A 20,733-nucleotide genomic window follows, 5' to 3' on the forward strand; every position below is an offset into this window, starting at 1 on the left:
TCTCTGATATGGTCACTGGCTGGCTGTCTCGCTGCTCTACTCTGCATCTGCCATGTCTACGCCCGTCTTGCGCGCCAGAAGTGCGCTCGCCCGCAGCTTTCTCAGAGCGCCGGCATGGAGAACTGCTCGTCAGTATAGCCGGCCGGCGCTGGCGGGGTTAAACAAGTTCCTGAAGGTGTCCGAGGAGGTTGAGGATGCTATTGCTACGGGAAAACCGGTCGTTGCGCTGGAGACAACCATCTACACCCACGGTATGTCCTAGTTATGTGCTACAAGACGATGAGTGTAAACTAACTTGTGGCGGTAGGATTCCCATACCCTGATAATGTGGACCTTGCCATGCGTCTGGAGTCCATAGTGAGATCGACAGGCGGCGTGCCAGCTACCATCGGAGTTATCGACGGCGTTGCGCGCGTTGGGATGAACCAGACGGAGCTGACAGAGCTCGCGTCGACCTCACAAAGGACAAAAGTGCACAAGGTATCCCGCCGGGACCTTGGATATATCTGTGGAGCTGTAAGGGTGGCCTTTGTACGCAGTGGTTATTTCCCGGTGTTGATGCTGACCCTTATCCTAGGGCATCCGGGGGAACCTGATGAACGGCGGAACCACGATTGCTGGAACTATGATTCTGGCTCATTTGGCTGGAATCAAGGTCTTTGCTACCGGAGGACTAGGTAGGCCATCTGCTTGACTATATAGGTTGCTACAGAGTATTTCTAATATGAATATAGGCGGTGTACACCGTGGAGGAGAAACTACCATGGATATCTCAGGTGAGGTTGTTCCAATTCAGTATACAACGCTGATATACTGACATTGTACCAGCCGACCTCACTGAACTGGGCCGTACCCCAGTTGCTGTGGTTAGCTCTGGCTGTAAGAGCTTCCTAGACATCCAGCGGACTCTTGAGTATCTAGAGACCGAAGGTGTTGTTGTTGCTGCCTTTGCAGACGGACGCAAGGGAGATATTGATTTCCCAGCATTTTTCACTCGTGACAGTGGTATTAAAGCACCCAGGGTCATCCAGAATGCTCAGGATGCCGCTGCTATCATCTGTACGTCTTTGAATCTTATATCAAGTTTGCTCCGTCTAACTTCTTTCTAGATGCTCAGTCACAGCTGCAGCTTAAGTCTGGAATGCTCTTCACCAATCCGGTGCCAGAAGAGCACTCGTTCCCCAAGCCAGAGATGGATGCTATCATCACTCGAGCTATTGAACTTGCCCATATTGAAGGCATCCAGGGGAGTGATAATACTCCCTTCGTCTTGGCTAAGATTGAAGAGCTTAGTGGTGGACGTAGCGTGGCTACAAATAGAGCACTCGTCGAATATAACGTAGAGGTCGGCACCAAAGTGGCTATCGAGCTTGCAAATTTGGAATCAGAAAATGGCAAAGATGTGGATCGGTGAGCTGGCACTCCTTTAGTCTTTACTGGGGGCTACGAGGACTAGCAGGCTGATTGTTATGTTCGTTTTCTTATTAGATATAGCAGTGTAGCTGGCAATATACCAATAAATCAAGCTCATGCCGAAGAGAGTCAAGATAGCCTCAGATCCTCTTTTGAATCTGCAGATACTCCTTCAACACAGGAAGTTGAACAAGAAGAGCCAGAACTGCTGGTAGCAGGCTCTCTTGCAGTTGACCTAGCCTGTGACTATACACCACTGTCAAATGGCCCTTCAGATGGTTCACCCAAGCTACAGACTTCAAATCCTTCGGTTATAACCCAGACCCTAGGAGGTGTTGGACACAACGTAGCCCTTGCAGCAAGTTATATGGGGAGCTCCGTGATGTTCTGCAGCGTGGTTGCAGACGATATCAGCGGAAGAAGTGCCTTGGACACAATACAAGACACATACAACCCTTTCTTCCAGTCCGAGGGCATCCAGCTACTCCCGTCGGCTCCTGACGCCAGAACAGCGCAATACATAGCCGTCAACGATGCCAAAAAGGACCTAATGATCGCCATGGCAGATATGAGTATCCTCGAACTGCCCGAGAGCAAGCTGAACTTCCGGGCCTACTGGGAACCATTGGTCAAGGACCAAGTGGTGCCACCTTCATGGGCTGTTGTGGACGCAAACTGGGGATCTGAAGCTGCTACCGAATGGATACAGCTTTGCAGGCGCCAGGGTATCAAAATTGCGCTGGAGCCTGTGTCCGCACCAAAGGCCGCGAGGCTATTTTACCGACAGAATGATACCCCTAGTCATGTTCCGGTTATAAGAGCGACCGATATGGCTCCAGATAGCCATGTTATTGACCTCGCTGCTCCGAACCGGTATGAATTGGCAGCTATGCATGCTGCAGCTCGAGACACGGGCCACTTTGATAGCCCCGAGTGGTGGCGGATAATTGATGCCCTCCAGCTACCCAGTAACGGATCAAGGGTCCGTTTGATCTCACTTACAAACGCGGAGATTGTCAATGAGGGAATTCCTCAGCAAACCATACAGCTTCTTCCGTTGATACCATGCATACTGACCAAACTGGGTTCTCAGGGAGTGCTGTTGACTCAGATACTATGGCCTGGAGATGAGCGACTGACCATGAAAGAATACGCTCCGTATATACTTGGTCGGGGGCAGATAGACGATAGCCCTGTTGGAGGGGTTTACATGCGTTTATTCCCGCCAGAGGAAACACTCTCGGATAGTGATATTGTCAGTGTCAACGGTGCAGGCGATACCCTACTCGGCGTAGTTATGGCTGCTCTTGGAAGAGGTGGACGAGATCACGAAGTACGGGTAGAGGATGTGATCCCAATAGCGCAGAAAGCCAGCGTCATGACGATGAAGAGCAAGCATTCTGTGAGCCCTGAGATATCTCAACTCGCTCCGTTACTTGAGTCCTTGTAATTTTTCTCAATGGCTTGAAGATCCCGGAGTTTGTATTGTAGATAATATGAAAAATATGTAATAATTTCGGCTCACTATGTCCAAGTAGCAGCTAATGCCCTTTCAGCTACAAAAAAATACATGCTATTAACAGATATAGTATGGTAACTCCCGTTCACTTACTCTTACTCCTGCAAGATACTCCTCGCACTCTTACCATCGCTCACAGGTAACTTCCTAACACCGTGAAGACCATTAATACTATTTGTAACAGGATCGAACCTCGGCGGTATATAGGTTCCATCCAGCAGCCCAACCTGGAGTAAAACACTTGACTGATCCCAGTAGACATTTTCATGACATATTTTTCCTCCCCGAAAACTTACCACACTGACAATAGCTACCTCCACGGTCAGGTTCGTTGGTGGTATACCCGGGAGAATCCAGGGGATCTCTTGTGTGTGTTGGAAGGACAGATACATTTCGTCGACAAGATGGTCACTGCCTTTAGTCCGGGAGATAAGCCGAACCTGTAGTGAGGGTGGATTTCGGGGGATGAATTCTTCCTCAAAGAAGCGACGAAGTTCATCATGGCCGATACCTAGAACAATGCACGTCATTTAAACTTGATTTCCAGTATAAGTATAAGGGGTATAAGTTGGGTATTCAGTTAAAGAGGAACTCGCAAGTATATGCTAACCTCCAGTTCGAGTAGGGACGTAATTAATACGTGCCCCGTCTGCATAAGAATCCAAAGTTCCTTCAAGGTCTTTGGACGCATACTTCATGAGAAGATGTCTCTCCCACGTTGGTTCTAGGTCTGGAGTCATCTCGAATCCTTCTCTGAGACAGGATACGGTTCGTGACCAAGCTAGCCGTGCAGTAACTGGGTCATATTGTGGTAAATCGTGTTGGGCAAATCCCACCTCGGAATTGGCGTAGACATAGCATCTCTCTTTGCCTAATTGTGCTTGCGGCCCAGCTAGATGTATCTTGAGCTTGAGGGAGGAAATACTCCTGGATTCAAAGGCGGGTATATAAGTGGGATAGTATGCCACGACCGCACATAGTCTAGGCATCGGCTTCACACAAGCCTGCAGTACAAGAGATGCAGCTTCACCATACGCTGTGAAATGTTGGAAGTAGGACGTATTCCATTAGCATCTAGTAATCATGTCACAGATGCGCCGTGGAGTGTTCTGATAACCCACCGACTATAGCATATCTGTTTCCAAACTCCATTGAGTCCTGTAAGCCCTGAAGCTGAGAATCAAACTTCTTGGGACTGTCGGTGTATGGTAAAAATGCAATATCAAAGCCTTCTTCTTTGAACTGATCGAATATCAAAGGGTCGAAGCCGATGCTGTCAGCAGCAATGACAATTTTCGGATTCGTTTCATCCCACGAAAAACGAACTTCGCTATGATTTACCGGCGGCTCGCTATATCGTGTCGAGTGCTTCTCCTGCAGCGAATGGCGCCGTGGATGGAGAGCCTTCGCAGCGAGTGACTTCATGGTTGGCAGGCAGGATGTAGTGAGATTATTTGGTTGACGGGGGCTGATAGGTTGGGGAAACAGATGCATCATGACTGCTTAAGGGCTTTAGCATCCTGAGGGTCGGCTCAAGAATTCGGGGTAGAACTCGTTCCATAACTAGTTGGAGGATATCAAGCTGAGTCTTAGAGTTTGTATATCAACGTCATAGTTCCAGGGGCAAGGATGTGGATATCCAAGGACAGTCAGTCAGCACAACCAGTTGAGATATTGGCCAATTCTAGTGCCGAATCAACATCTAGAGACCAGGTGTTAAGCGAAACGGCCAGATTTAGTATATTTGTCTAGATTTCGTCACATTCTGCTGCTCAGACAACAGTGGCAAGGACCTACAAACCAGGACACTGTCACTTATCGAGGCTCTGAATGAATAGTTATTGTGTTATAATAACGAGAATAGTACCTCTATTACAAGAGACACTTTCAGGAATTAGCTCGGGCATGCTTAACCCGCTCTCTCCATGTTATATATATGGGCCGGTTGCACAGTATATGTAGATCTTCCGAGGTCACAGACATCTCAGCCACAATCAAATAGTAAGTGCTAGTTAAGTTGGTTAACTAGTTGCCGATTGCTAGATTGACTCGTCGTACTCCGTCGTCCCATGAAAAGACATGATCCTACACTGGTAAGCAGTTAGTTGATAACCTGTATCAAAAGGTGATGCACGAAACTGGCCATCCGCCACAGCCAGGAATAGGGCTTACCAGGCACCAGACCAGGAACCAGCCAGCAGCCAACACTGCCAGTAACCAGTGCCTATCCAATCCGTAGCCGTAGCAGGGAACCCAGCAGTGAGAACCCCCTGAGAAACAAGTGCATCAGCGTAAGCGCCGGCACCAACTGACAGCGGCTCTCCTGCAGCATTGGTCGTCCTCTCAGGCCGCTCCCCGGCCGCCCACCAGGCCCAACCTGAAGCCGCCGAGGTTTCACCAGGCGCCTTTGATGTCATCCCGGCCGCCTGTGGAGGTTTTCTTTTTTCCTATGGAGCCAGTATTTCGCTTGAACGCCGCAGGGTCTTTTTTTTTTTTTTTTTTTCTTTGCAGCGGGCAGGCCAATAACCGCTGGCATCTCCACCGACCATGCTTGCCACAGCGTGCCGTCGTACAGGCCGGTGGACACATCTCCCATCATCGTCATGGCGGGCTCGAGGGATATGTATAAGAAAAGCCAGCTATCGTCCGGGTTGAGGTGCGGCGAGCCTTAACCTGCGGTCTTCTGCGGTCTCGTTTTGGTGGTGATTTCCTTCTGCCCTGGATCCTTGGGCGTGTTTTATATTGTTTGTCCCTTCATCTCAGCCAGCGCAGACGAAGCCGGACGACGAGGACGAAAGAGACGTCTTCTTGCTGCTGGCCCGGTTCGCAGTGACTGGCGGGTTCTTTGCTTGTCCTCTTCTCTGCTTCACTCTCATTTCTGCGTCCATTGAAATATCTTTATAGCTTCATCTCTTCCACCTAGACCTCAAACCCACCACCATGTGCAGCTAGCAACACCAGCAAACACGCGGATTCTCTCTTTAGCAGCACTTCAAATTCGCTTCAGCAGCTTTATCCAGGCTCGTCTCCGTGAGAACCAGCAGGATGGCCGGCGTGGGAGACGCCATCGACCAGCAGAGCGGAACGGGGCAGCGCTCCAGCGGCATCTCGATCTCGACATTTCTCGCCTCGCTCGCGACGGCCATCATCGTCTTCGCCGTCGAATTCGTGATCTTCCTCATCCTCAAGAGCAAGCTGACCAGAATCTAGTGAGTCTCTTCCTTGGTTTGTGTGTGTAGGCGTTGCTGGTGTTGGTGCTGGTGCTGGTTGCTGACGATGTTGACCTCTGCTATAGTCAACCGCGCACATATCTAGTCCCTGAGCGAGAGAGGACTGCACCGTCGCCAGCTGGCCTGTTTCGATGGATTATTCCTGTATTCCGCACGTCGAACTCGGAGTTCATCAAGAAATGCGGCCTGGACGCCTACTTCTTCCTGCGTTATCTACGGATGCTGCTCAAGATCTTCATCCCGCTCTCGATCGTTATCCTCCCTATCCTTATCCCCATCAATAAGGTCGGTGGCAGAGACACAAGCCCCATAGACCCGCTGGACCATGACTTTATGACCCGGTACAACGTCTCCGGGCTGGACCAGCTGGCATGGGGGAATGTCAGGCCTGAACACAGCCAGCGGTACTGGGCACACCTGATTCTCGCCGTCATTGTGGTCGTCTACGTCTGCGGCATCTTCTTCGACGAGTTCAGGGGCTATATACGCCTGCGACAGTCTTATTTGACATCTCCCCAACATCGTCTGCGTGCTTCAGCCACTACGGTGCTGGTCACCTCTATCCCCAGCAGATGGTTATCAGTTGAAGCACTCGATTCTCTGTTCGACGTCTTCCCCGGAGGTGTCCGTAATATCTGGCTTAACCGGGACCTCGACCAGCTGAACGCGAAAATCAAGCTACGGAATCAGCTCGCCTTTACTCTCGAGTCTGCCCAGACTGAGCTGATCAAGAAATGCAAGCGAGCTCACTTGAAACAGATCAAGGCCGAAGCCAGGAAAGAAGGGAAGCAGTCAAAGGAGACCAAGCAGCAGATCCAGGCTGAAAACGATCGCAGAACTGCTCAGCTCGTTGAAGGCGCCGGTGTCAGCTCTGGAGACCCTCACCAGACAGCCCACACTGTTCAGGATCTCCTCCACCCTAAACGTCATAAAGTACAACAAGTCGGTGCCAAAGTAGGCCACACTGTTGTAGGTGGCTTGAAGAAGATTGGTGGAAGCGTTCATCGCCCAGGTGGTCACCACCCTGGAGATACCCAGGGTAACACGGAACCTGTCGCCGATGACGCGAATGTCAGACTCTCCAACTCGTCTCAGGCCAATCCCAATCATCACCCCATGGGCATGGATGGGACCGTTTTCGACCGTCACGATGATGGTCGCCGGTTGACAGCGCCTAGTCCAGATGTCGGTGGCAGTCCGGCTCTTCCTGATCCAGAACAAACCGGCAATGGCAAGAAAAAGGACGAATATGACGTCGACAAGGAGTATCCTGTGGCTTACAACGAAGAATACCAAGAGGACGACTATGGCGAGCCCGTCTGGAAGAAGTACATCCGTGAAAAGGATCGAGAGACCATGCGTTTGCCTATCTTCGGCTGGGACTGGATGCCCTCGCTCCCACTTCTAGGTAAGAAGGTCGACACCATATATCACTGTCGAAAGGAGCTTGCCCGATTGAATCTCGAAATCGAGATCGACCAACAGCATCCGGAGAAGTTTCCCCTAATGAATTCGGCCTTTGTGCAGTTCAACCACCAGGTTGCAGCTCATATGGCTTGCCAAAGTGTCAGCCATCATATCCCAAAACAGATGACTCCTCGCATGGTAGAAATCTCTCCCGACGACGTTATCTGGGACAATATGTCTATCAGATGGTGGGAGCGGTATATCAGAACCTTTGGTGTCATGGTAATTGTCGGAGCTATGGTTATCGGCTGGGCTTTTCCCGTAGCCTTCACCGGTCTCTTGTCACAGCTGTCGTACCTAGAGAACCATTTTTCATGGCTGCGATGGCTTGGAAAGCTTCCACAGTGGTTGATATCTGCTATACAGGGAATTCTTCCCCCTCTTTTCCTCTCAATCCTGATGGCTCTCCTGCCTCTAGTTCTTCGATTCTTGTCCCGGAACCAAGGAGTCCATACAGGCATGGCTATTGAACTCACTGTGCAAAACTACTATTTTGCCTTTCTCTTTGTCCAGATATTCCTTGTTGTCTCAATTTCTTCTGGCTTTTCAACCATAATCGACTCGCTGAAGAACGTCCTGAGTGTACCTGATCTCTTGGCCCAGAATATACCCAAGGCTAGCAACTATTTCTTCTCCTATATGGTCCTACAAGCCATGTCTGTGAGCGCGGGAGCGTTGGTTCAAATCTTTGCCTTGATCAGTTGGTTCATTCTTGCGCCTCTCCTCGATAATACGGCGAGGAAGAAGTGGGCGAGGGCAACCAACCTTAACCAAATGCAATGGGGGACTTTCTTCCCTGTTTACACCACTTTAGCGTCGATTGGTACGTTGTATTATTATTTAACACTTTGACTTGAAAAATCTGCTAACCTTCGACCAGGTTTGATTTACTGTATCATCTCACCGTTGATCATGGTATTCAATGTGCTTACATTCAGTCTTTTCTGGGTTGTCTATCGGTACAACACTCTTTACGTTACCAAATTCCGTTTCGATACGGGCGGGTTGCTCTTCCCACGAGCTATAAATCAGCTCTTTACCGGTCTTTATGTCATGGAGATTTGCCTTATCGGAATGTTCTTCCTTGTCAGAGATGAGAAAAAAGAGGTTGCCTGTGAAGGCCAGGCAATCTGCATGATAATCGTCCTAATTCTTACTATTCTCTTCCAGTACTTCCTTAACGAGGCCTTCAATCCTTTATCACTCTACCTGCCTATCACCCTGGAGGATGAGGCCACCCAGCGTGACGAAGAGTTTGCTCGTGCCCAACGTCGCAGACGCGGAATCGAAGATGACGATGATGAGCTGGACAAGGATGGCCAGCGTGAGGATGGTGAAAAGGACGGCTCGATCGAACTCAGTGCTATGGGTAATAATCAACAGCAGGAGCCATCTTCTCCCTTCTTCCTCGGGTCTCGACTCAACCGCGTCAGCAGCTCGCCGAAGGAGCAGAGGCGCAAATCTTGGGCGGACAGGTCATCGAACACCCGCTCGCCATTCTTCGGTGGACGCTCTGATCCTAGCATGCCAACTATCCGGGCTATACGCAAAAAACTTGCGATGGACACTGAATCACAAGCCCCAACAACGCATGCTATCGGCCAGTCCCTGTTCTCGGGTATCCACGATGAACTTGAGGATCTAACCCCCGAGGAGCGTGATCAGCTCGTCCAGAGGGCGTTCCAGCACGAGGCTCTTCGTATGAGACGCCCAGTCATCTGGATACCACGAGATGACATGGGCGTTAGTGACGATGAGATCTTCCGTACTCAGCGGCTCACAAAGCACATCTGGATTAGTAATGAATACCAGGCGTTGGATGGCAAGTGTCGAGCCATATTCAGTCGAAGTCCTCCTGATTTCTCGGAGGTTGACCTCATTCAACTGTGATCTGCTATTAGCGAATGGGTGGTGTTTGTCTATCCTTTTTATTGCCTAGCATTTAAGCGTGTCCTCATATATTGCATACCCCTTTTCACCTAAGTTTCTTCCTAAAACTAGACCTAAGATTTCTATGATTCTCTTTCCCGTCTCGGTTTCCCTTCTTCCTACACTATCTTTCTCTGCTAGCACAGAGCTCATAGCCACCATTCGTAATTGCCATAGAGACAATTAAAGAAATATTTTTTAAAAAAAAAATCTTACCACGAGGTTCATACAAAATTCATAAACGATCAAACACGGTCTAAAACTTCCTAAGCCATTGCCTTGCCTCGTTGGCTTTTTCGTCAGAAGAGTCAACGTCGTTCAAGAAGACAGCATATGCCTTTCGTTTCAAACTACGTCTGGCCACATCACAGTCGATCCGGATATCGTCAATCAAGGCTTCACGGCTAACGTAATCATACTCAGGTCGGATGTAGCCAAGAATAAGCAAGTTAAGAGCCGTTCCATAAAAATCAGGGAAATGATGAAATAACGGACGTTGCCCAGATGTATCAGCAGCAATCGGAGATGACTCCATAGATAGATGAGGCAGGATGTGAATTTCCTGGGACTCAGTTAGCAATTGATAGTTAATCATAGCTGGAAGAAGTAACAGGGTATGTATGCGTACCACTGAGCGGACGGTATTCTTGTAGAATGGGTTATAGCCGATGCTCAGTACGCAGGGAAAGATGTCAGTGCCGGTATGCGCTGGCTCATCAGCAGCATCACTTTCAGTACGGGTATGTTTGAACTGTGCCGGGTCCAGGGCCGCAACGCCGTAGTATACACCAAGCTGGAGGTCGGGATACTCTGACAGCGTCTCAGCGGGGATGTTTGCAGTAGGAATACCAAGCTACATGGCTAGTTAGCATTGTACCGAGCAAGTTGAGCTGTATTATCAAAATTCAGCGGGGTTTGTATGGGATTAGTGGCCTCATCCACGGGTATTTCCAGAAAGCCAGGCTGATTGATAGTGGCGCATATCAAAATGACAGACGGCAATACAGAACAGCAGCCAAAGCACCGGGCAGAAGCATAAGTGTGCAGGGCGTCTTCTCACCTCCTTGCTGCCTCTTCCGAAGCCCTTGATCACTGGCCCCGACATCCGGATGGGGAACGGGGACTCTGGCCCAGTATCGGGCCCGGCGAAGTCATCCCTTGGGCCGTCTGGTCGCATCCTGCTGCCTCGATCAGGCACAAAGCGGCTATCCGAGCAGTGCTTAGTCTTCCGTACGGTCTCTCCCTTTTTCCCTCTTTCGTTTACCGATGTCTTCGTTTTCCTCTTGAGCAGATGTCGTTCTTCAGGCTTCAAGGTGCTTTTTATATCAAAATTCCCGTCATGTGATTCACATCCGGCGGGGCCTGGACGGGACGGCGAGGACTTAGATATCAAAAAAAAAAAACTACGAAGACACGACGAAGAAGAGAGGAGGACGAAGCAGAAACAGAATCTCAGTGATTTAAGCCTTCTATATGGGTAGCTGTGGCGACAAGGAGTGTTCTAAAAGATGTTCTTGATGAAGCCCCTAAGGCCGGATAGTCATTCGCCCTGCTTTGGCGGCTCCTCGCCCTCCTTATGCCCCTTGCCAACCATCGGCGGATACTCCTGGTCGTTGACCGTCTTCTTCGGCACGCAGGTACACCATTCGTCCTTGGGAACGCTGTCCAGGACGCTGGGGACGTGAAGACCGCATCCTCGCCACGTCTTCTGGGCTGTTCAAATCAGATAACCGTTAGCTAGTGATGCCAGGCGCTGCCCCTCCCCCGCCATCGTTCTCGTATTCTGGTGCATTGCACGAAAGAGGAGTGAGAACGAACCGCAAACCTCGCAGGTAGCTGGTCTACACATTGTCACTGCGGCGTGGCTTAATATTATCGTCGGGTTGCTGGCTGGCTTGCTAGGCTTTGATAGCTCTGCTCTCTCAGTTAACTAGCTGCGGTCTGTGGGATGGTGCTAGTTCGGTAGCTACCTTTTTGCCGTAGAATTGATCGTGCTTCCTCTGGGCCGAGGATCTGGGAAATACAAACTAAGGACGCGGCAGCTATAACTAATTACTTATATATCATTTGGTAGCCTCAATTCCAAGGTGATAGCTTCAAGCTAGTCGGCGACCTCGGGCTTCGTCGGTGTTGCGACTCCCTTGTGCAGCCGCAGGGGTGATGGCCTAGTTAAATACGGGCAACGAGGCAGGGAAGACATTTTTTTAAGAGATAGATTGGTTGGTTTTCTATGTATCTCCGTGGCGCTGGATGATCCCCAGCAAGGACCCTAAAAGCTTGGTTTGTTGGTTGGTTCGCCGTACGTTATTCCTAAGTCCAGGGTGAATCCCTCTGGCCGTCTCCCCGGCATTGATGCTGGGGATGGACGGGAAGGAAACACGGAGGAGAATAACGCATCCCCCCTTCAAGGGAACAAGGGAAAGGCGGAAATATAGAGAGGACAAGTCATAAGAGAACAAAAAGGGAAAAAAAAGATGAAAAAAGAGGGACGGTTGGTCCGCTCTGTAAATGCCCAAAAAGTGTGTGACGCCATGTTTCCCCCCAGCTGTATGTTATACCCTCGTTCCGTTACACTCCATTTTCCTTCCTAACCGCCGTCATAATAATTGCAGCTGAATGAACGTGAGGTGAACGTAAAAACAAGAAAATGAATAAAACCGTTCCGAACTAGGTAGCTCGGATGAACCTTCATATGCATGGCAAAAACTAGTTGATGTCAGTTATGGCTCGCTCAGTGGTTCTAAACACAGACAACTTACATTCATCACAATAAGCATGGGGATGTCAAAGACATCCCGTTTGACAGTCCAGCAATAGCTGCATTCGACTTTGCCGTCGCGGAATCCAAGTTGGTTCATGCCAGCTTCACCAGCAATCTCACCTTTGCCCCACCGGCGTTGTCCTCGCCCGTTCGTAGTGGCTCCGTTGGTAAGGCTGCCGTTGAGCTCGTTTGTCTCGTTACTGGCGGCTTCACCATTCAACCCAGCGTCCGCCTCGCCGTTGCTGCCGGCAAGAATATCACTCTCAGCCTTAGTTTTGTACTTGAGCAGCTTGCACGTCGTCATCACACTGCCACGAGAGTCACCAAAGGCAAGCTTGGCAAAGTCTTCGTAGAATTCAATCACACTGTCGTCGTCCAGCAGTTCCGCAAGAAAGACAGGTTGTGTGCGCGGCGTAGCTGTTGCACTGGAGTTGTATACCTCGGAGCTGTAAGGTCTTGGTGTATAACTTCCTCGTGATGTTGAGCCTGTCATCAGACCGGAAGAGCCACCAGTGTTAACATTGTGGTTTGGCTCCTTGCCCAACAACACTTCTTTCTTCCAGCCAGTGAGGATGCTGAACTCTTTACCCACGGCAGCGATCTCGCCGGTTCGTCGACAGACTATCGTCGGAGTGCCACACGCGTTGATGAAGTCTTCGTACTCCCAGAGTGTGCGTTGGAAACATTTCTCCATGAATATTAGATCATCCCGATTTAGAGTTTTGGTAGTCGCAATAAATGACGGTCGAATGGATGCCAACGCTTTGGCAATACGCAATGTCTTCTGTGGAGAGAAACGGCGCTGGATGAATGCCGTTAAAGAATGGAATCCGCTAGTGTAGGAGTACGGGTCCTTGACGCTGTCGTAAATAGACGACGCATTCTTATGTCTGCGCCTGCTGCCGAGGTTCAAATTTTGTTGCTTAAGTTGGGGTGTTGATACAACTGGCTGCTGTCTCTGTTGAGACACAGGTACGTTTTGCCTAGAGTTGAATGCCCCGGAATTTGTTGTGTCTTCAAATGTTGCTGAGCTGGTCGTCATCATCGGACTCTCGTTGGAAGCAGGGCTAGCAAAATTGGCCGGGGCACTTTCAATGGCGAATGCATGCGGTTTGTCCGACATATTTCCCGCCACCAAGTTTGCATTTGAACCATACATACTCCTCCTATTGACAGGTGCAGTTTGCGTCCAGTCATTCATGCCAGATTCGCTAAACAAATAGGGGGCCTGGTTGCTAGGGCTCTCAGAAAAGTTGGATCCAGTGAGGCCGAATGTCCCGGAGCCATTTTGTCCAATTGAACCACGCTGGGCTCCGCTCTCGCTAGGTGGTGTGTCACCTACCCCGGTCGCCATATGTCCCAGCATTCCGAATTCCAAAGCACCATAATGGTTTCCGAAATTCATGCTTGCGAGGTCAAAATTGAATAGCGCAGGATCGCTAGGATCAAAAAAGGCAGAATTAAATTGGCCCGGGGCAGGATTTGCGGCTGATGGTGTCTCACTTGTGGATTGCGGGAGGGATGGAGAAAGGCCCTGGGTTGATAATCCTTGACTTATTTGATACGTGGGCGAAACGGGTGACTGGGAGGCATAATTATCAGGGCCTACTGTGCTGTCCTGCAGTTCGGTCTTATTTTGCGGAAAGCCATTATAATCCGGTGACTGCTGTGTATTGTAGAAATTGGGTGAGGTTATCTGCTGAGGAGCGCCGGGCGAAGTATTGGATCCATTGGCATTGTTCTGTGCCGCATTTCTCTGGTTATAGAGGGTTGCTCCCACTCCAGCCATGAGTGCCTCATTTGGCGCATCATGAAGGTATTTGGCCTTCTTTCGTACTCCATCGTGGCAGGCATCTTGGAATCCGCGCTTGATACAACGCTGACATGGGCGCTCATCACCTAAATACAGTCAAAGAAAAGAAAAGAGAGGTTGGTTAGTTCTAGATATTTATGATAGCATAACGATGCCTACATACCACAAGTAAGATGGCCCCTCTGGCAGGCGTAACAAGCTCGCTTGGCTTTTTTCCTCTTAGGCCTTGAAGGGTCCTTCGCCGCCTTTGCAGTCGAAGCTTTTTTCTCGGTCGCTATAGCACTGGTCATCTCCTCATTGCTCTGGATATATTGAGATGAAGCTTGCGCATTCTCGCCATTGACGGTCATGTTGTCAGATTCCTGGCCAGTAGTTTGGTGCGGGGACATGGTATCTGAGCACTCCCGGGAGCTAGTCGTCATAATAAAAGCCTGCCGCTATAGCTATTTATATAATGTGGAGGCCTTAATTGGGGACGTAACGGCACGGCGCCTCCTCCCCCGAAGGAACAGGCACCAAAACGAAGGACGAGCGTGGATGAAACGCCGCCAACTCCGGAATCCAAGAAAACGTGTCTGTACGTCGGCGTGGTATTGCGTGTGAGTGGCCGGGGGGTATTATCAGAACAAACGGTGTGTGTGAGAGCGCGTGTGAGGGGACTCAGAAGCTGTGGTGGCGCTGTCAGGGAGGGAAGAAGGCTTTACTGTCCAACGAGCAGAGTCTGTGTGCTGAATATTTTTCTTTTTCGGGACGATCGATGCCCACGTTCAGTGGTCCAGGTCTTGTCAACTTTCCCCTTCCAAGTGTGATAGTCTACCTGGCGCGAGAAAGATGATTATTCCTCTTCAAATTGTGAGTTTCAGGATGTGGGATCGCAGTACCACAACGACGGCCCTGGATTCAACTGGTCCAGGCGAAGCTTGGCTGGTTCGCTAATGCACGAGTAAAGGGTCAAGCTGAGGTTTCACAGCAGGGAAAAAAATAACGACGCCCTTTTTGGGAGGTATGAAGGTCGAGGAAGGGACTGCTATGGATCACGCGGCCGTGGCGAGTATAGCTCGAGTTGGAGGTCGTGCGACGAACGCGAATGCAGCAAGCTGATTGAAGGTATTTCAATCCAAACAGAGATCAGAGCTCAAAGTCCAATGACATGCTCGTGCCGGCTGGTGACGATTGAAGTCGTTGAACCAAGCTTGCAAAGCTGACACAGCGCACAGACCGCAGTATTGTAAAGTCGAACAATGCAAGTCAAGAGTCAGAAGGGGGTTTGTTGTTCGACTGGCGGAGTACACAGCAAGACTCGGCGCGGGGGTTTCGTTCGACCAAAGAGGGTACCTTTCTCATCCGCGTCGTATTTTCACGTATGCAAGGACGAGGCTGGCGGCTGAATCCTGTAAGTACAAGAGCGCGAGTGTTGGCCAGATCTGGGGTGTTGATGGGAGAGTAACCGAAAGCTGGGGTTCTCAGCGATGTCTGAAGAGCGAGAGCCTGGCTGCAGCATATAATGACCTTGGCATGGATACATCGAAACGAACGAGATAATATGGGACGTCAGCGAAGAATATATCGGCGTCTATTGTCGTGGTGGTGGTCGTTGATCGTTGATATTGGCGATGACAGGGCGAAAGTCGTGGAGAGAAAGGAAGAGCCAAGAAGTTTCTTCCCAGTGGGGAAAAAACGTCGAATATGGTAGCAAACGGCAGTTGATAGGTTTGGCCTGTGACAATAACTATCACCAAGGTAAGGCGGATGATGACTGCTTGCAATAATGGGGGTCTCCCTAGAATCGGTTCGACTCTCGAGCCTATAAGAGCGTAGGCCCAGTCAGCGTCAATTCGGCTTGAATCCTCTCTGCCCTTTACTTTTTCTCTCCCTTTTCTTCAGTCTTCCGAGGGCACTCCTTTTCGGGCTGGCTTCTTCTTCGGTCTTTGTGGAGGGATCCCCACCAATGTCCCCAGTGCTAATCGTCTCTAGCTAGCGACTTACGGCTAAAAGGCCGATGGGTTCCCCTCACGCGACTTCCTCTTCCTTCGTTTCTGAACGAAAGGAAGCCAGCACTCATATCCGTTGTGGTTGCAGGGCGTAGGACTCGACTTTTGCGCCAAGGTGGAACTGCCGGCTTCGCTAAGTGAGAAAAGAAACGTACATCAGTCCTTTCTTTTTCCCAGTCTTTTTTTTAGGCTGCCGGCAGGGGTTTTCCTGGTAACTAAAGTGTATTGCTCTGCAGACGTCCCCGTCCAGAGGTTTGTATATCGACCAGCTAGCAAGGTCTTCTCAGATATTCCTCGCCGTAATTTCACAGCACTGCAACCGTCCTCGATTATGGACAAAAGTAAGTCTGAAGATGCAGGTGTATCCCCCCCTTAAAATGTTTAACTCTATATGACTGCGGTGAAGCAGTGGTTGCATCATTCTTTGTGAAATGGGTCCGGGTTGGCCACCACAAATATACCTATAACAAGGCGCGATCCATGAAGGCGACCCAGACAGGAACACGTATTTGCTAGACATTCTAGGGCTTTTGTTAGCATCGGCTATCCAATTGCCTAGGCTCAACAGCTTTCGATGGCCGAAAATGCCAACTGCACCGTCGCGCGAATTGGCAACATGTCTGATCACAGTAGTTCGTATTGATGCATCTGTTGGTTTTTGACCAGCTTCGTCAACAGGGTGCAGGTCGCGGTTCAACCATGCGGTCCGATCGACACAGCAGTCTTTCCATAGTATTTTCACCCCCATGCAGCCTGCGGAACCTAAGTAGAATCCACCCCCAGCGAGCGTATGTCACGCACCAACGGGGTCTGCTCCAGAGTTAGCATCGAGAATCTCAGGCAAGAAGGTGAGAAAAGGGGAAGATGCCTGGTTCACCCTGTTACATCACGGAAGTAAATCGGCGACCTGCCTATACCGGACGACGCTTTGACGAACCGAGCGCACAAGTTCCAATGCAGAGCCGATCCGTGGTAGAGATCGAACTGAGAGGTCACAACCAGCCAGCAACGGTAACTACTGTGGCTGTCGTCAAAGGAGGGTTTGCTGCTATTCTTCAGTGTGTCAAAACGCCGCAGCAGACAAGAGGACCGGCTATGCGTCCATGGTCGCACACACCTTGCTCCCCGGGTAACATGAACTCGTTCCCATGGGTCTTGTGCCGTCCCGGGATACAGACTCCTGGAGCGCTTTTGTTCCACAGATCGAGGCTTGTTCGTGTTTCTTGTGGATATTCAAAGGATCGGAAAAAAAAAGTGTCGGTGGAAGTTGTTGAAGATGAAGCCTGACGTTGGAATTGCCCAAAGCGGCAACTCAGCACTTCACTGGCACAATCTGCCAATATTATATACCAAAATGCCACTATCAAAATTACTAAACACATCACTAGCTACAGCCTGTGTCCACGGCGGCCTCTCAGTTCATGCTAACTACTTATTTGGTCATGGTTTATGCCGTCTCTGTGACACAATCCCGCTAAAGAAGATGTTTGGGTAAGTATTGCCTATTGGCTGTGCACTTTGGGGGACATTGACACTGACTTATCTCCTAGAGATTGAAACCTGCGTCTTCACCAAATTCCCCCGCGTCTCTAGCCGTAGCTACCCAGTCCTCGTTGCTGTGTATTCCAGGATTCGAGGATTGAAATCGCGCATGCATATGTCGGTTGATATCCCCGGCCAAAGCGAGAAGCCAAAAGATCTGCTCGGTCCACCCGGGGTACAGGAGATGCATCTACAAAGCATAGTCATATCCCAGTTTGCTGGAGAGACCTTGCTGCTGCTTCATCCCACAATCGTTCTGGGAGGAGGCTACCAAAGCCCCTCACCTGCTGGGACTAGTGAAAGCAACCTCAATTATATATCATCTGGCACTAAGAACGAGGGGGTTCTATTTTCTTATGCGATCGTCACTGATGTTCTGCAGGTAGCCTTGCTGAAAATTGTCAAAATGTATTCGTTCTGACGAATAGAAGTGAAATAAGGGCATCATTAGAGGGAGGGTAGCTGAGATCGGTAGAGGGACCTCCCCAACAAGTTATTGCTTTTCCTTTAAGAAATTGTTGTTCTACCCTCCGCAAGGCCTATATTAGATGTTGACAAGGTTCTACCAAAGACGAAAAAGTATCGATAGAGAGCTCATGTGTGTCTATGGGACATCCCGGGCTACCGCTTCATAAGTATCCCTGGTTCCAGATATCTGCATTGCGTCTTGCTTTGAAATAGGCCGAAAGTTGGGATTCGGCACATCTTCGGGAATTAGCGGCGGCTGACACGGACTACCAGGTGAAAGATCTAGAATTTTTGAGGCTGTAGTCCAGCATCGTTCACTCTGGCTGGCTAGAAGCCCATCTTGGTAAATGGTTTTCGTGAAAGGGCTGATATTTCCTGGATCCTCAAACTTGAGATTGAATCGCTGATTGGTGGAGGCATCGTCAAGCCTTTCTTTCGGAGGCTGATAGATGTAGGTATTTCAAGGCTGATGCACTAATGCCATCGATAAGGGTGGGCACTGCCCGGAGATTTAGCTGCTGGTTTTAGATTCACCGCTGATGTCGGGGTTGACCCAATTCAAGCTGCACTACTATGTCAGCCGACTAGGCCCCGTACAACGTCGCTTCACACTTTGGGTCTTTTAATTCACACCCATGGATCAGACTTACCGTTTCAAAATAAAATAACCAACGACAGCCATCACATAGTAATATGTAAGTTTCATCGATTATGGCTTCTGAGGGTTTCACAAATATTGACAATTTTTAAGGAAATCCAGCCTTTTGATTCTACACCACCCCTTCTGCACTATTTAGTCCAATTAACGGGATATTTCGGTACCGGCAAGGCAACATGCTACGTTCCAGCAATAAAATTTCAAGTTTACCGTTAAGCGTACCGTACGCTTCGACCAGTTAACTGACATGTAGGGTCCAGTTTTCCAGTCAAGTAATGAGCATGAGAGCGGAATCGTTCAGAGGAATATCATTCCTAATGCCTATGAATTCCCATAATTTAATCATACACAGACAATTTGCCCGCAAACTCCGTCATAGACATCAGCTTGATACGGATGATCTTATTACCCCATTTTTCCAGGGGGAGGTGTGCGGTTTATTCGTACAAAGGCATGGAGCTAACCTAGCGGAAACTGTTCGGAAGAATCTCGTCAGCAGAAATGAAACTGATATACGAAGATTTTTACCATACTTCTCCAGGAGTTCACTAAAGTAAGACTTCTTTCCAGGTTTCCTCTCCATAAAGCTATAATCTTCGTTATTCCGGTTATCCGGAACAGGATGTCCCTGGTCATATCCATACTCCCTTTCTCCAGCTTTCTTCTGGTCGGCGAGGCTCGTGAACGGTTCGAATTGGGATTTTTCGCTGTGTCCATGATGCATCCTACCGGGTATTGTCTCGGTGATTGGCTTTGGCTCAGAGTCTGTCCCTTCAGGCCTCGAGACGACCCCTTCTTGACTTCGAACTCCTGAGTCTCCGGGCTTGGTTGGGCCTGACATGACGAAGATTTTTATGCTGATTGCAACACGATATACCCAAGACCAAATACAGTATTGACTGATATCATACAATGATTATTTTACCTTGAGTGTGGTTTAAGTGTATATAACCTTTATATATGCCTTGGTTTCAACTAAAATACCCTATGATGTCATTGCAAGTACCTACTAACGTCATATCGGATTGGCCATTGGTTGAAAGAACAAGTATACTAGCAAGGAAACAACACGGACTCCCGGAGTATCTATACAAAATACACTGTTCAAAATTAGTGACGGGCTATTTCAATGTACAAACACCTCTATGTGAAATTACTGGACGGAGAATCACCTTGGGAGCCAGTTATCAGTAATCAAGTTATAAACATACCTTCAGTCAACCAGAACCTGATTTGTTTTAATTCTACAGTTTGCCAACAGTCTATTACCAATAACCGTGTATTCAAAAATACACTCTTATGCTCTCAATAGCAATGTTCTATCTTAACATCGTCAATGGGAGGATTTTAGGTTGTGGGTCTTCATGGAGCAGTTCTAGCAAACTACTGTAACTACTTAAGCGCTGCCCCACTTCCCGGCGCTTAGCTGAGGAGGCTCACGAAGTTGATGCCCCCATTTTTTCCATCATCCAGAATTGCTATCAGTTATGATCTGAAAGAGTCGTGGTAGTGTATGCATATCCTTTCTATTACGGTCTGTAATGTAATCAAAATTCCCCTGAAATCCTGAATATTCAAGCCACAGATCAGACGAAAATACCTTAAGTGCAAAGCTGGTCCTTAATACTACGTAACACTCTGCCCGCAGATTGATATAGCCAAATACCTGTGATATGAATTTATTATGAAAAAAGGGGCGTTATTGATACAATTAAACACAGTAACGCCTTCAATTGAATGCTTGGGGTACCAGAAATGATGGTTAAAGTTGGTATCACGATGAGCCACTAGATAGTGGCTCCTATGCAACATCTGAGGCATTATTCATAAGGGTTCATCATATTTCAGGGTTGTTGGTGTATACAAACAAATTCTATCTCCTTTCATGCTGGCTGAAAAATATAGCATAACCACAGTGGTTGGCGATGTAATATCAAACTAC

General features: G+C 49.1%; 7 protein-coding genes across 7 annotated transcripts; 3 read left to right on the plus strand and 4 right to left on the minus strand.

Annotated features, from left to right (window-relative positions):
* Positions 1-52: 52 nt before the first annotated feature.
* On the plus strand, positions 53-2,863 carry ARB_05053 (uncharacterized protein; the record flags this gene model as incomplete). Its single annotated transcript, XM_003016714.1, has 6 exons — positions 53-251; positions 308-516; positions 578-677; positions 829-1,059; positions 1,110-1,410; positions 1,495-2,863. 6 exons carry the CDS (start codon positions 53-55, stop codon positions 2,861-2,863), a joined length of 2,409 nt encoding a protein of 802 aa, XP_003016760.1.
* A 164-nt stretch (positions 2,864-3,027) lies between these two features.
* On the minus strand, positions 3,028-4,426 carry ARB_05054 (uncharacterized protein; the record flags this gene model as incomplete). The annotated part of the gene is made up of 3 exons (XM_003016715.1): positions 3,028-3,443; positions 3,543-3,968; positions 4,054-4,426. The coding sequence occupies 3 exons, from the start codon at positions 4,424-4,426 to the stop codon at positions 3,028-3,030; spliced, it is 1,215 nt and encodes a 404-aa protein (XP_003016761.1).
* A 1,518-nt stretch (positions 4,427-5,944) lies between these two features.
* ARB_05055 (uncharacterized protein) lies at positions 5,945-6,241 on the minus strand (the record flags this gene model as incomplete). Its single annotated transcript, XM_003016716.1, has 1 exon — positions 5,945-6,241. The coding sequence occupies one exon, from the start codon at positions 6,239-6,241 to the stop codon at positions 5,945-5,947; it is 297 nt and encodes a 98-aa protein (XP_003016762.1).
* Positions 6,242-6,381: 140 nt separating this feature from the next.
* ARB_05056 (uncharacterized protein) lies at positions 6,382-9,519 on the plus strand (the record flags this gene model as incomplete). Its single annotated transcript, XM_003016717.1, has 2 exons — positions 6,382-8,452; positions 8,510-9,519. 2 exons carry the CDS (start codon positions 6,382-6,384, stop codon positions 9,517-9,519), a joined length of 3,081 nt encoding a protein of 1,026 aa, XP_003016763.1.
* A 295-nt stretch (positions 9,520-9,814) lies between these two features.
* Positions 9,815-10,735, minus strand: ARB_05057 (uncharacterized protein; the record flags this gene model as incomplete). The annotated part of the gene is made up of 2 exons (XM_003016718.1): positions 9,815-10,411; positions 10,556-10,735. The coding sequence occupies 2 exons, from the start codon at positions 10,733-10,735 to the stop codon at positions 9,815-9,817; spliced, it is 777 nt and encodes a 258-aa protein (XP_003016764.1).
* A 1,543-nt stretch (positions 10,736-12,278) lies between these two features.
* Positions 12,279-14,521, minus strand: ARB_05058 (uncharacterized protein; the record flags this gene model as incomplete). Its single annotated transcript, XM_003016719.1, has 2 exons — positions 12,279-14,218; positions 14,296-14,521. 2 exons carry the CDS (start codon positions 14,519-14,521, stop codon positions 12,279-12,281), a joined length of 2,166 nt encoding a protein of 721 aa, XP_003016765.1.
* A 2,878-nt stretch (positions 14,522-17,399) lies between these two features.
* Positions 17,400-18,086, plus strand: ARB_05059 (uncharacterized protein; the record flags this gene model as incomplete). The annotated part of the gene is made up of 2 exons (XM_003016720.1): positions 17,400-17,614; positions 17,717-18,086. 2 exons carry the CDS (start codon positions 17,400-17,402, stop codon positions 18,084-18,086), a joined length of 585 nt encoding a protein of 194 aa, XP_003016766.1.
* Positions 18,087-20,733: the final 2,647 nt, after the last annotated feature.

Source organism: Trichophyton benhamiae (assembly GCF_000151125.1).
Source record: "Trichophyton benhamiae CBS 112371 chromosome Unknown contig01989.5, whole genome shotgun sequence".
Classification (NCBI taxonomy): Eukaryota; Fungi; Ascomycota; class Eurotiomycetes; order Onygenales; family Arthrodermataceae; genus Trichophyton; species Trichophyton benhamiae.